At 40.0% G+C, this 14,285-nt stretch overlaps 1 protein-coding gene across 1 annotated transcript in view; it reads left to right on the top strand.

The window, feature by feature from the left end:
* The window catches only part of MSLN (mesothelin), a 120,905-nt gene that overhangs the window by 33,508 nt on the left and 73,112 nt on the right, over positions 1 to 14,285 (top strand). Inside the window, exons 16-19 of the mRNA XM_089682093.1 lie at positions 1,742 to 1,947; positions 3,595 to 3,689; positions 7,159 to 7,283; positions 8,524 to 8,679. Of these exons, the coding sequence (XP_089538219.1) occupies positions 1,742 to 1,947; positions 3,595 to 3,689; positions 7,159 to 7,283; positions 8,524 to 8,679 (582 nt within the window). The remainder of the gene's footprint in view (positions 1 to 1,741; positions 1,948 to 3,594; positions 3,690 to 7,158; positions 7,284 to 8,523; positions 8,680 to 14,285) is intronic.

Genomic DNA, 14,285 nt, shown 5'->3' with positions numbered 1-14,285 from the left:
TGTGCCGAGGTGGATGGTGGAATCACTTCCATAGCACTGTCCCTGAATGATCAGTGTTGCTGGCTAAAAAAAACAGGTGTAGAAAACATACTGGCTGGTTGTACAGAGGTTATTACAGAAGATCAACTTCTGTGCAGCCAGTCTGCCAATAAATGAATTGAAATTCTGATGGTCCCTGCTGAACTGGCCAAATTTTGATCCATCTATGACCAGCTTTTCCCTTCATTTAGATTACTGCCATACATATCTTCTAAAGAGAAAAGATCAAATGAAATGTTATGTTGAGCAATAAGCATTTCGTTTGGGTTCACTTTTCAGGAAATCACAACTTTTTGAGCCTGTAGTGAAAAAAGGCTGTCTCTGACAACTTTCCACCACTGTGGGTTTATTACCATGCAGTGAATGCATTCCCCTTCATTTAATTAAAAAACATTTCATCATCTACAGAGACACCAAAAGAGCTCCCAAAAAAGTAATCAGTAAGTCTGAATAACCTGATATTATGTATCTTCACTGGTGACATAAAACTTGCCTGGATATTTCCTTTAATAGAGGGCAATAGTTTTCAGCACAGCTAGAGAAATGGTTGAATAATAATACTGGCCCTACACAGTAAAGCTGCCCATACACCCTACAATTTATTTGTACCATTTCCTTTAGACCAACCACAACTGTGTAGTGGTAGTGCTTGCCTGATTGTATAAACTGTAATGGATTTTTTTAAAGTAGGCCTTCAAGCTACATATTTTTTGCTAGATGTAAAGGAGATATGCTCCAGAGCAGAGACAAGGAGAAAAAGAGGGGAAAAAAGTTACAAGAGAGATCCTTCTGAGTAGTATTAGTTGTAGTATTTAGTTGTCCGCAGGGGCGGACTGACCATTTGGAAACTCGGGCACTGCCCGAGGGCCCGGGGTCAGTAGGGGGCCCCATGAGATGCCCCTGGTACCTTTTTTATAGGCTTTTTTGAGTTTGGGCAAGGACACAGGGGCCCCATGATCCCCTATCGCCCGGGGGCCCCATAAGTTGTCAGTCCGCCCCTGGTTGTACGTAAGGGAAAAGTATGGCAAAAAGTGTAGTAAACATATACTCACATTCATAAGGTTGTTGGATACTAGTCCTAGGGTCAGTCAACCTATTTCTAGCACATGTGGATAATATTGCTGTCTCAACACAGAGTGTGGGCGGTTGCACTCGATGCTCACAGGGGATTTCCAGAAATTCTGTGCTAGGTTGCAATCAGATCTGGTGAACAATGGTAAAAAGGATGAGGCCCCAAAATGGAACAAATTTGTGGTCAGCAAAGGCACCCATTGAAAAAGTTGCTTCCAAGTGGATTCTTCAGGAAGGTTAGTATTTATTTTTAACCTGCTTTTATGATCAATAAATACCAACCTTCCTGATGAATCCACTTGAAAGCATCTTTTTATTGAAAGAGCACCTCAGCTGACCTCACATTAATTCCATTTTGGGGTCTCATTCTTTTTACAATTTGATAATTTCCACACAATTTGGCAACAGTTATGCCGGAGCCATGACAGCATCATGCAATAACCTTGATCCAGGCAGGATGCCCTCACATTTTATGACTGTAGTAAACATAGATTTCATTGACCAGTCAGGTTTCTCATTAGGCATGGACAAAATGCACCAGATATCTTCTAGTTTACAGATACCCCAGATCAAATCTCTGGCTATCTATAGATATATGTCCTAAAGTGAAATGTCTTCTATTGTTTTACAGAGAAACCAGAGCATGCTGTCGCTACCTCTATCCCAGGCCCTGCTGAACCAGACCTTTGATGTCCTCAAGTCCAACTTCTCCAACTGGAACAGCTCAAACTGGAGCCAACTCTTCCAGAATAAGCTGAGCTTGGTCCTGCCTGCCATTACCCCAGATCAACTCAGTCTTATAAACCAGAGCATCTCGTGTGACTCTTACCAAGCCATGTAAGTGTCTACTCATTTTTCGTGTAAGGTTTGGTACTGAATTGATATTTAAAGCTCCAGTCCTGGGTTGAGGCAGAGGTAGAAGAAGCATCCAACTTGGGCACCATACTATGAGGGGTGCAACGGAGTTGGTAACCTCAACTGTCTCTGCATAGCTTGGCCATCACCTGTAATGTGCAGGAGCGAGGTGCAAAACTGGACAGGCCATGACCTCATTTACAGCTAAGCAACCACTAACATTATAGCTGCTGCCAGAGCAATCAAAGTATTTATAATATACTGTACTGGAACAGAAGGCAAATTAGGAGATTTTATTGGATTTTGCATCCAAATGGGTTCAATTTTTTTTTATTTATTTAGAGTAAACAACTGAACATATGAGTATGACATGGCATTACATTCTTAATAATATCCATTAGTATAGACATGAAATATGCTTACAGACAAGAAGGTAAAATATGTTAACAATGTAATATATCATGGACCACCACAGTGACGTGATATAACTAAAGTCTAAGGACCAACATAGCCATAGAAAAATGACATTGCATTGTGGTGGAAAACTTGTAGAAGGAGAGGACTAACATGCCCATACCAAGAAGGTAGTATAACTTATAGGCACAACACCACTATAAAGTAGGGATGGGGCAATGACCCCCTGTGGAAAGGGAACGCTGTTCCATGGCCTTGGAGTTTTTCATTTTTTAAAACATGTTACAACAAAAAAAAAAAATTCACAGGTAACCAAAAGGTACAGTATTAGGTATTAAAGTTCAGCATTTTGTTTTATTTAAAGCTGAACTCCAGGAAAACAGCTAAACACGCAGATAAAATACATATATGGGGGCTGTTGTACCTGCCAAAGGATTTGTATTTCTGTCCATCATGTCTTGAGATTTACATAGCTCTGCCACACAGCACAGCCCAGTGTAGCAGGGGAGGAGACCTGATTTTCTCTTCTACAAACTTGTGATTGGACAGTGAAAGGAGAGAAGCTGCTCAGTGGTGAGCTCTAACTCTGTCACTCTGCTTTCTCCTCCTATCTGTGTGTTCTTTGTTAGCACATGAGCACTGCAGCACAACTGATTTGCTCCCTGTGCTGCTTCTCCCTCCCCCAATCTGAGGTATTTTGTACAGGTACTGCAGGAGGCTGATACCAAGCCAAATTCAGGCACTTACACTACTTGCATTTAAAAAATACATTACTATGCTGTATGCCAAAATGTGGCTGTGTGCATGAGCCCTAATAAAATGTAGTTGGCTCGCTCCTAATCCTTATGGATTCCTTCCACATTAAAGGACCATTAGGAAGGATCTGGGCCAAACCAGGCTTTTAGAAAAAGTTGAGAATTGCATAGAACTTTTCACTGAAGGTGAGTTATAGATTGGTTATAGAATTTCCATCATATGCTTTTCCGTGTGTGTAAACAGTTTTTAAACTAGATACATATTTCCCAGCCACAAAGTTAATTTTCCGTAAAAAACATGAGATGAAAATGAAGGCTTGGTTGGTCAAACTTCAAAATCATTGGTGGCACCATCGGACTACAAAACGCACAAAATTTTCAATTTTCAGTTGACAAATCATTTGGAATTTGACCCATGAATGGCCTGCATATCTCATTCATTTCACTTTATTATCCACAGAGTTGCAGGTCTGAACAGCAAATTCCCCCAAATGACTCCAGGAACCCAGAAGAATGTTTTCAAAAACTTGATCCAACCTTATATGAAAAACAAAGGTACCTTCCTATATAAAGCACTTCTGCACATCTTTCCCCAGTATCCGTCACTTGCCAAATTCTTCACATGCCCAAATCACGGCTACCTATAAATAAGGCATCTTATTTTAAGTCTCAACTTCAAGAAAAACCTTTGACCAATTTCAACACATATTAAACATATATGAAGAAGAAGAGTTATAGCAAACCTAGTCCCTGCTAATCTGTGGCCACCAGCTGTCTAAATTTAATTATTCCCTCTACACTTTTTTTAAGACCTGGCTGAAAATACCCCCTGTTATAAGAGATTCAGCACTCCACATCTTCCTTCTACTTTCCCCCCAAAAGAATGATGCCAGCACAGTGGCTAAGTGGTTAGCACTTCCGCCTGGCAGTGCTAGCATCGTCGGTTCAAATACCAACCACGGCGCCACCTGCCTGGAGTTTGCATGTTCTCCCTGTGCCTGTGTGGGTTTCCTCCCACACTCCAAAGACATACTGGTAGGTGAATTGGCTTCTGTCTAAATTGTCCCTAGTATGTATGTATGAATGTAAGTTAGGGACCTTAGATTGTACACCCCTTGAGGGTTAGGGACTGATGTGAATGTACAATATATATGTAAAGTGCTGCGTAAATTGATGGCGCTATATAAGTACCTGAAATAAATAAATAATCTTTGCTCAGATATCATCCAGGGTCAGCATCCAAAAGGTTTTGACTTTATATAATACTTTAAAAAGTTTCCTCTGAAAATGTTAACTCAATAAATGGTAAAAGCTGAATATAAGGTTCAGATATACTGTATGTCTGATGTATGTCCAGGGGCGGACCGACCATTTGAGCACTTGAGCACTGCCCAAGGGCCTGGGGTCAGTAGGGGGCCCCATGAGATGCCCCTGGTACCTTTTTTATAGGCTTTTTTGGGTGTAGGCAAGGACACGGGGACCCTATGATTCCCTATTGCCCGGGGGCCCCATGAGTTGTCAGTCCACCCCTGTGTATGTCTGATGTATTTTAATATATACTGTATACATTTGTGCTCACAAGTTTTCCTACGCTAGCAGAAATCATGAAACTGTGGCATTGATATTGAAAATATGACTGATCATGCCAAAAAACTGTCTTTTATTTAAGGATAGTGATCGTATGAAGCCATTTATTATCACATAATTGTTTGGCTCCTTTTTAAATTATAATGATAACAGAAATCAGTCAAATGGCCCGGATCAAAAGTTTCCCTCCCCTGGAATGGTTGGCCTTGGTACAGACACACAAGATGACACACGAAGATTAATTTCCCACATCTGTGACTCTTTAAATTGCAATTAGTGTCAGTGTGTATATATAGTCAATGAGTTTGTTAGCTCTTATGTGGATACACTGACCAGGTTATATATTGAGCCATGGAGATCAGCACAAACTGTCAAAAGACCTGAAAAACAAGGCAATGGAACTTTACAAAGATGGAAAAGGATATAAAAAGATATCAAAAGCCTTGAATATGCCAGTCAGTACTGTTCAAGTTGGGGGATCTCTTGATACCAAGCCAAGGTTATGTAGACCAAGAAAGATTTCCGCCACAACTGTCAGAAGAATTGTTTGGGATACAAAGAAAAATGCACAGGTAATTTCAGGAGAAATGCAGGCTGCTCTGGAAAAAGATGTGTGGTTGTTTTTAAGGTGCACAATATGACAATACATATACAAAAATTAGCTGCATGGTCAAGTTGCCAGAAAGAAGTCTTTACTGAGCCAATACCAAAAAAAAGCCCGGTTAAAATGTGCCCTGCAACACCTTGACATGCCTCATTGGCTTTTTTGTGGCATTGGTGCAGAAAGGGCGAGTTCACACTACATGCATTTCAGTGTGCTTTTTTTTTGTATCCAAAAAGCACAGAAAGTAGGTTATATGGTTGTCAATGTCATAGTTCACATCAGCGCTTGCTTTCTGGAATCCTGACTATGCAGCTCATTTTTGTCCGCGTATTTATAACACACTCACTATTTATACACAGACACTAATTGCACTTTAAAAAGCCACAGATGTGAGAAATTAAACTTTAACTGCCATTTTAACCCGTGTGTGTCACCTTGTGTGTCTGTACCAAGGCCAAACATTCCAGGGGAGGGAGACTTTTGATCCGGGCCATTTGGGTGATTTCTGCTATCAGTATAATTTAAAAAAGAGGCAAAACTATGTGATAATAAATGGCTTCATATGATCATCATCCTTAAATAGAAGACAGTTTTTGTATGTGTATATATATATATATATATATATATATATATATGTGTGTGTGTGTGTGTGTGTATGTATGTATGTATGTATGTATGTATATATATATATATATATATATATATATATGAATGAAATTAATATTTTATATGTATAAATATGTACAGTGTGTGTGTTTTTATATATATACATACATATATATATATTTATATACAGTATACTGTAAATATATATATATATATATAGACCGATATTTTATATTTTATCTTGGTGTCCTTTATAATGCCCAAGAGGTAGAATATTTGTGTTCCACATATCAACCAATCAAATAGAAGCTGTCATTCTTCCAGCTAAAGTTAGAAGATAAATACTTACATAGATGTACAGAAGACAGATTTTTTTTGGAAAAAACATCATCCACATGGTTACCAGGATTCAACATTAACTTGAGGGCAGTCCCCGATTCATCCCTCCCCCTTAGCAACATGCAAATTAAGTGCTCAAATAAAAAAAAAACTTTCTGTTTTAATTACATACTTTGTTTTAGACCCATTGATGTCATCACTGAATGGTCTTAATGGTTCTCTATACAAGGTGGGCAAATCATGACTGGTGGGAGAGACATAGCTTCCTGAAAACAGCACAGCGCCCTATCTCAGTATTCCTTTCAAGTGCATTTGGTTGGCTATTAGATGGATTTATGCAAATATTAAAATGCCCTAACATGTGGATGTCAGTCTGGAGTGAGCTCCCCTAGGCTGGCTGAATTTGCATAAAGATGACCTTAGGTACCATCCATGTAATGCTGAACCTCCAGAAAAATGAAATGTAGTGCATGAAAGGGTCGAGCCAAGGACAGTGAAGCTGGGAAGGAAAGGGTTAGTTGATGCTGGATGTTCATTGTCAGCCAGAAAATGAGGTGGACTCCAGAAAAATGAAATGTAGTGCATGAAAGGGTCGAGCCAGGGATAGTGAAGCTGGGAAGGAAAGGGTTAGTTGATGCTGGATGTTCATTGTCAGCCAGAAAATGAGGTGGACTCTATCCAACTTGCTGTAGTTTCTAATGCACATAGTGAGAAACTCCCATATGTAGTAAAATCAGATTAAGCAATTTCAGTACAGGAGAAACTGTGCCAAAATGAAGGAAAACCTTAATATTAATAATATACTCCCACAAATGTATTTTTGTTATAGTTTTCTGTTCAAAACCTCAAAGAAAAAATACATCTCTGGATTTCTCTTGATAATTTTAGGTCCAGCTTGTTCCAAGAATGGCAGCGACAGCAGCAGCATTCTTCTAAATCAGAACTTTGGAAAGTTTGCAGCGTATGCAGAGTTTTCTGAGATTGTTACTGGTCTTGGGGATAAATTCAATGCTGTAAGTTTTTTTACTTAAAAAAAAGAGATTTCAGAATGTTTACATGCCTCAGCTGTGATGCCCACAGTAAAAACTTTCCAACATTTCACAACTGGCAAGCTTACTGAACGCGACCCATTTAAGCAGATGGGGATGCGTCTCAAATGTTCCTCAGCCCTGTGCAATGCGAGTAGTTGTGGCATGTTTTTTTTTTTGCAAAAATAGATCTGAGGAGGCATTATATTGCTCAGCTTTTTCGCGAGTTTCTTAGTGAATGTATTTAATCAGCATACTATATCCCGCCCCCATAGTGTTTAGCAATAAAAAGACATGGAGGAGGAATCAGGGAGGGGAGTGTCATTTACCATTGTATATACACCCACGTATGTGACTCTATAGGAAGAAATTAAGAGCTTAGAAGGGAACTTAAACTGGAGCATGCTCAGTAGATGACAGCAGCTGGTTTGCACACTCTCTGCTGTATTGGGACACAGAGAAGATGGAAGGGACATCTGAAGGCAGGATTAACCAGGTATATTGCACTCTACACATAACGAATGCTTTAGCAGCTTTCATAGTCTGGGTAACTTACTTTAAAACTTTATAGCTATACAATTATATACATGAGTATCTGTTTTAAGCATGGCTACATCATGTAGGGTTAGGTTCATTGGTCTTTGCAGGGAGATAGACTTCTCACTTAGACACAGTATGGCTGAGTGTAGGATGGACATCAGTGAGTAAAGAGATGTCACCCTGTCCTGCCCTCACTGGCAATGTACATAAATCAGGACTTCATTTATCCACGGAGACAAGGAAGCTTGTCACTGGTCCACCATATGCCCACAGAGGATGGGCAGAAAGTCAACTGCATCAGCAATAGAACAACTTTTTGGTCAATCTTTTGAAGATTCAGCTTAAGGAACATGATGCAAATGAATGTAGAAATCATAGCAATCCTCACAAAAGCACAAAAAATTATTCTCCATGAGCTGAAGAGGCCAAACTGTCTGTGTCTATGTTTTACTTCATCAAGATCCAGTCTTTCTATGCTCAGGACAATGTCTGCTTTCCCTTCAACATGGAGACAGAATTTCAGTTTGATGGTAAAACCCCCAATAGCTTCATTCTCAATAAACATGTAACTATTCTTTTCAGAAAACCCATGTCCATGAGCTGCTGCAAATGTGCTTGTTTATGTTGTTTTATCAAGTAAATGGTTATGTATAATTTGTTTTTGTTTTTTTTAACTCCTCTGTAGCTGGATGTCGTGCCTTCGCTCACTATGCCACAATTGGCCATTTTCACCTTGAACACTACTATGAATGCACAAATTGCCAACAGCATTGCGGGTGCTCTACAGAACACCAATGATACGTACAGCTTCCTCTCCAGTTTCAACGCAGCTCTATCATCTGTAAGTGACAACTAAACTCTTACTGGCTCCCATTGCTATTATGTCAAGGCACAGCTATGGAGAGGCAAAACTGAAGTTCTTGTCTCACTATAGCTGTCTCCAGGGGCAGCAGGCCCATGAGAACTGGAACCCTCCTAGCAGAGCAAGATGACTCTGCAAAGATTTCCCAAACATTTATCACCTCTCCAGCCACCTTCTGGATACCTCCTTTCAGGAATTGGCTTGATAAATATTCATAGTGGACATTTGACTCTTCCTGCCCTATATTCTGGAAATGTCTGCCATAAGCAGGTGGGACAAATTGAACACTCAGGTGGGAAACCTTGACCACACAAAAACATCCTGCTCCCCTGACTGCAGTAAAGCCAAAAAATAAATTTAGCCTTGCACCCTCCATTAATCTATCCAAAATTAAAAAAAACAGTTTTGCCTTTAGTTCGACTTTAAAGTGGAGTTCCACCTGGAAAAAAAAAATAAAGGTCAGCAGCTACAAAAAATGTAGCTGCTGACTTGTAAAATACAGACCCTTACCTGTCCCTCGGTCCAGCAGTGTCCTCACCACCACTGGTTTCACCGGCCGTCTTCTCTCCCTGGCGTCGGCATCTTGAGTGTGGGCACCCGGCTGTGACAGCTTGTGGCTTCACAGCTAGGTGCCCAATGAGCATGTGCGAGAAGCGCTGCACTTTGTGAATGGCCCCATAGTCTTCTGGGACCTGTCATGTGAATACGGGGAGGGAGGGGGGGGGACAACTTCCGCTTCCAATCACTTAGTCGATCGCAGCAGGAGTGGGAGTGGGTACCTGTCAAGTTCGGGTACCTGCTCCCCCCCGGTTCCCAAAGGTGCCAATCCTTAATGGGGTGCAGGGGACAAAGGCTTAAAACTGAACTTCCCCTTTTGGGTGGAATTCCACTTTAAGTACAGTGAAATGGTTCAGGGACTCAAAAATGGCACAATCACCAAGGTTTGGTTGTTTATTTATTATTCCCTGATCCTGATCATATCTAGCGTTTTACACAGTAACCAATTAAAGCCTGGCTGGGGTAATTTTAAAGTGTTACTAAAACCAGGACCCTGCATTCACTATATCTAGTCTCCCACGGTACACAGTACATGAAAATGCAATTATTTTAGTAAATATAAACAGCTAAATACCTTTTCTCATCAGCAGTATATAACATAGTTACTTTGTTAGTCTGGCTGAAAAGGACAAAAGTCCATCCAGTTCAACCACAGGAAAAAAAAAAAACTTATAATCCTATACCCACAGTTGATCCAGAGGAAGGCAAAAAAAACCAGCAAAGCATGATCCAATTTGCTCCTGCTGGGAAAAGAATTCCTTCCTGATCCCCCAAGAGGCAATTGGATACTCCCTGTATCAACTTAAAGTCTTGTGACTTCTATCAGTGTCTAGCTGAGCACCGGTTAAAGCTTGTAGGAGGAGTTTTCATTCTCCCCTAATTGTCCTATCAGGCTGCATAACCCTTGACCTTTTGTCTGGACAGTGCTGATTAGTCCTGTGCTGGTCACATGCACTCTCCCATCAAAAAAAAAAACTGTCTAGCAATACACATCAAACTGAGTATGTGCAAAGTGTCTCCTAGAGCTCTGTACTATCAGCAGATGGATTGAGGACAGTGGAAAAGGGGAGGATCAGAGACAGGATCAAACAGCCTTTTTACACAATGCAAAGGATTAACCCCTTAGGTTCCACAGTGAGTATAGCAAACATGCTTTACTGCATATGCAGACCAGGGGCACACTGACCATTTGGAAACTCGGGCACTGCCCGAGGGCCCGGGGTCAGTAGGGGGCCCCATGAGATGCATTCAAAAAGAGGGGGATTTGTGAAAAGAAATTCACAGAGAAAGCGGCTACATTATGAACAGAACGTGACACTCAGAAAAAATTTCCAAAAATATGCTTTATTACACATATATAAATATGACATATGGGCGTTCGCCCTGGTTTACCATCACCTCAGTATGAGACAATACACACAGACCTAAAACCATATAAAATGACATCAAGACCGGTCTAAATGCATGTGCAACAGAAAAAATGACTGCAAGAGTCTAATGTCCCTGTAGCACAAACACATAGGTGAACACTTCCCAAAAGAGGTGTATCCAAAAATTATACCATAGGCATACCATAATGTTAATTATTATATGTAGAACAATACCATTATGGTGAATCCCAATCAGGGAATCCAAAAATTGTACTATGGAAAATTATCACATATATACAAAGCAGCAAGCACAATAGGCGTCAAGAAGAGAACAACAAGCCTCAGGCCTGTATGGGGGGAGACATAAATGTCAAATATATGATGCAATTCATTCCTGTGCCGGCACAAGTGGTTGGGGCCCATTCATCTGTAATATAAACAGCTGTATCCTAGAGCTCTTGAATGAAATAAAGCCCCATTTATTCCCAGGGTGGAAGAAAAGATGCAAAAAGCAGCACTCTGCTAGAAATGGTATCTTCACCACTATATGTGGACTACATACCACCTTTCGTAGGGAAAACAGGACATATCCCAAAAGATCTTCTGCCCGTTGAGATATATATGGTATATCCTGTATCCTATACAAAGCACCATGATGTCCCCATCCTGTAGTGAGATAAATGATATGTGGGAAGTCACTGACAGAGTATACACTCAATAAGATATATAGGTCATATAGATCACAGAGGACCATATATCTAATGTCCTGTAACAGTCCACTCACCACCTGTGCTGTGGGTATTAGGAATGAAAAAGATGTCCTTCATAGGTACTGCCATACACGGCCACAGAGGCCTAGGAACCACCGCTGACATCCGCCGATATACCGCGGGTTCCAGCCCCTTCTTGGCGCTTGTGCTGCTCACACTTGCCTCATGGCATATGAAGATGGCTTCCTCCTTATGGGTCAGCGTGCGTTCCACCTAATGCGCATGACCGGAAGTGACGTATCTGACGTATGACGTCAACGCGTTTCGCCGATGGGCGTATCTCACTCAGCTTCGTCAGGACCAATGAAACCACTGCATTTCAATTTCCTATTTATAGTGGGTAAAGACCCACCCATTTATGCAAAAAAGCTAACCTGCAATTGTTCCATATGGAAGAAAAGAAGGGGGCTAAATACTTAGCATAACTGCTGGTCTTTGTTGAATATAATTAAAAAGACAAACGGCTGGAGACAACAGAGAGGAGAGAGGCTTAACAATTTTAACAATGCATATATTGATCAAAAGATCATGAATTAAATATACCAGTCAATTAACGCTTTTATCACATTTTAACCAGTAGATGGCGATATAAATCAGAGAATCACCAATTCTATTCATTGAGACAGGTTTTTTAGGAGACAATGTAAATTACCAAAGGACACCACAAGATGGCAATATAACCTGGGAGTTTTCATAAGGGTCATTACAGCAAAAATACCCCAATTCTCAGGCTACCATCCTATGGTGTGGTTATTATTCAAAAAGAGGAGGTACTAAGGAACAATTAACCAGACAATCAATCCTTTTACATTTTTTAGAGCTATATTGAAGCTCATACCATAAGATCATCCATACTTTTATTAATGTTCCCACTATATATAGGTTTATTTTGGGGTTATTTGATCTGAAGTCCAACCCTTTATGAAGACAAAAAAATGCCGTAGATTTCCCACCGCATGGCAATAAACAGGTACATAGTCCTATAAACCTATTTTTCCAAAAACACTTGGAGGTCACATTCCACATTTAACCCCTTAGGGTACAGTGTATCAAGTTTATATATCCAATGTTTCTCCTTTTTAAGCAGTTCTCTATCAAAATCACCTCTTCTTTGTGGGAAGTGCAGTGCATAGAAACCTTTTACTTTTGTACCGTCCAGTTTACCTCCATGATATTTAGCGTAATGTTGGGCAAGATTACTATCAGGGTCATTTGACCTAATGTCTCTAAGATGTTCACCTATTCGTACTTTAAGTTGTCTTTTAGTCTTACCAACATACATCTTTTTACAGGGACAGGTTAGGATATATAATACTCTCACTGTGGAGCAGTTTATGAGACTCTGAATCCTATAATGAGTATTATTTCCTGAGTCATAAAAGGAATCCGTACGATCCACATATTTGCAGATTTGACATTTTCCACATTTAAACATCCCCTTGGTACGTGATTTTAACCATGTTGTTTGTTTTAATGGTTGATAGTCTGAATGAATAAGGAGGTCACCAAGATTTGGTGCTCTTCTTGCTACCATCTGGGGGCGCTCACCTACAATCTTACTCAGCCTAGGGCATTGGGTTAGAATCTTCCAGTGTTTTTCTAATATCAATTTTACATCTTGCCATTGGGCTCCAAATTGGGTTATCATTCTAACAGGTTGATCACTCGGTTTAGCCTTTACATCCTTTTTAGGAGATAATAAGTCCTCGCGGTCAGTCTGATATGCCCGTCTTCGAGCATTTTTAATTTGGGAGTGGGAATATCCCCTCTCTCTAAATCTTCTATAGAGGTCCTGAGCCTCCATTCTAAAGTCATTGATGTTTGAGCAATTTCTCCGACATCTCAAAAACTGTCCCACTGGAATCCCCGAAATCAGTGAACGTGGATGATAGCTTCTTGCCTCCAGTAGGGTGTTGGCAGCAGTAGGTTTTCTATATGTCTTTGTAAGGAGTCTTCCATTCTCAAGTCTAATCTCCAGATCCAGAAAAGAAATACATCTTTCATCAAATATATACGTGAGTCCAATGTTGAAGGAGTTCTGATTTAACTCTCCCAAAAATAATTTTAATTCCTCAGATGTTCCTCGCCATACAAGGAACACATCATCTATATATCTTAACCAGATCTGGACATTAGCTAGAAATCTTGATGATCTGAAGACAACCTGCTCCTCCCAAAACCCCAAATGGAGACATGCGTAGGCTGGAGCCCACGGTGCTCCCATACTGGTACCTCTAGTTTGTTGATAAAAGGTATTGTTAAATTGAAAAAAATTATGTTTTAATGCAAACTCCAATAACTCACTAATAAATTCGTTCTGTCCTCCCAAAGTAGGATATGTTTTATCAAGAAAATAGGAAACTGATCTTACACCACATTCATGTGGGATAGAGGTGTAAAGTGATTCCACATCTATTCCCACTAGAATGGAGTTATCATTGATAATCATGTTTTCAATCTTAGCCAACACATCTTTAGTGTCCCTTACATAGGAGGGGAGATTAGGGACCATATCTTTAAGGAACAAATCTATATATTTCCCTGTTTTATCTAGGGGACCATTAATGGCTGAAACAATAGGTCTACCTGGAGGGTTTTCTTGATTTTTATGTATTTTAGGGATAATGTAAAAAGTAGGGTGATTAAATTCTTCAGTTTTCAGATAGTCATATTCTTTTTTAGTTAACAAACCCACTTCTTTTCCTAGTATTAAGATGGAATTTAATTTTTTTACCACCATATGGAAAGGATTCGCAGTCACTTTCCTATATGTGGATGAATCACTCAATAAGCGCTTCACCTCCCTGACATAGTTTTGTTCATTCAAAATCACTACATTACCCCCTTTATCACTTCTCTTAATAACAATATCTTTGGTCTCTTTTAG

This window comes from Staurois parvus, unplaced genomic scaffold (assembly GCF_062004578.1).
Source record: "Staurois parvus isolate SC_StPar_1 unplaced genomic scaffold, SC_StPar_1.0 ptg000285l, whole genome shotgun sequence".
In the NCBI taxonomy this organism is placed as follows: domain Eukaryota; kingdom Metazoa; phylum Chordata; class Amphibia; order Anura; family Ranidae; genus Staurois; species Staurois parvus.
The sequence above is the reverse complement of the archived record's forward strand: the minus strand, read 5'-3'. Positions and strand labels throughout refer to the sequence as shown.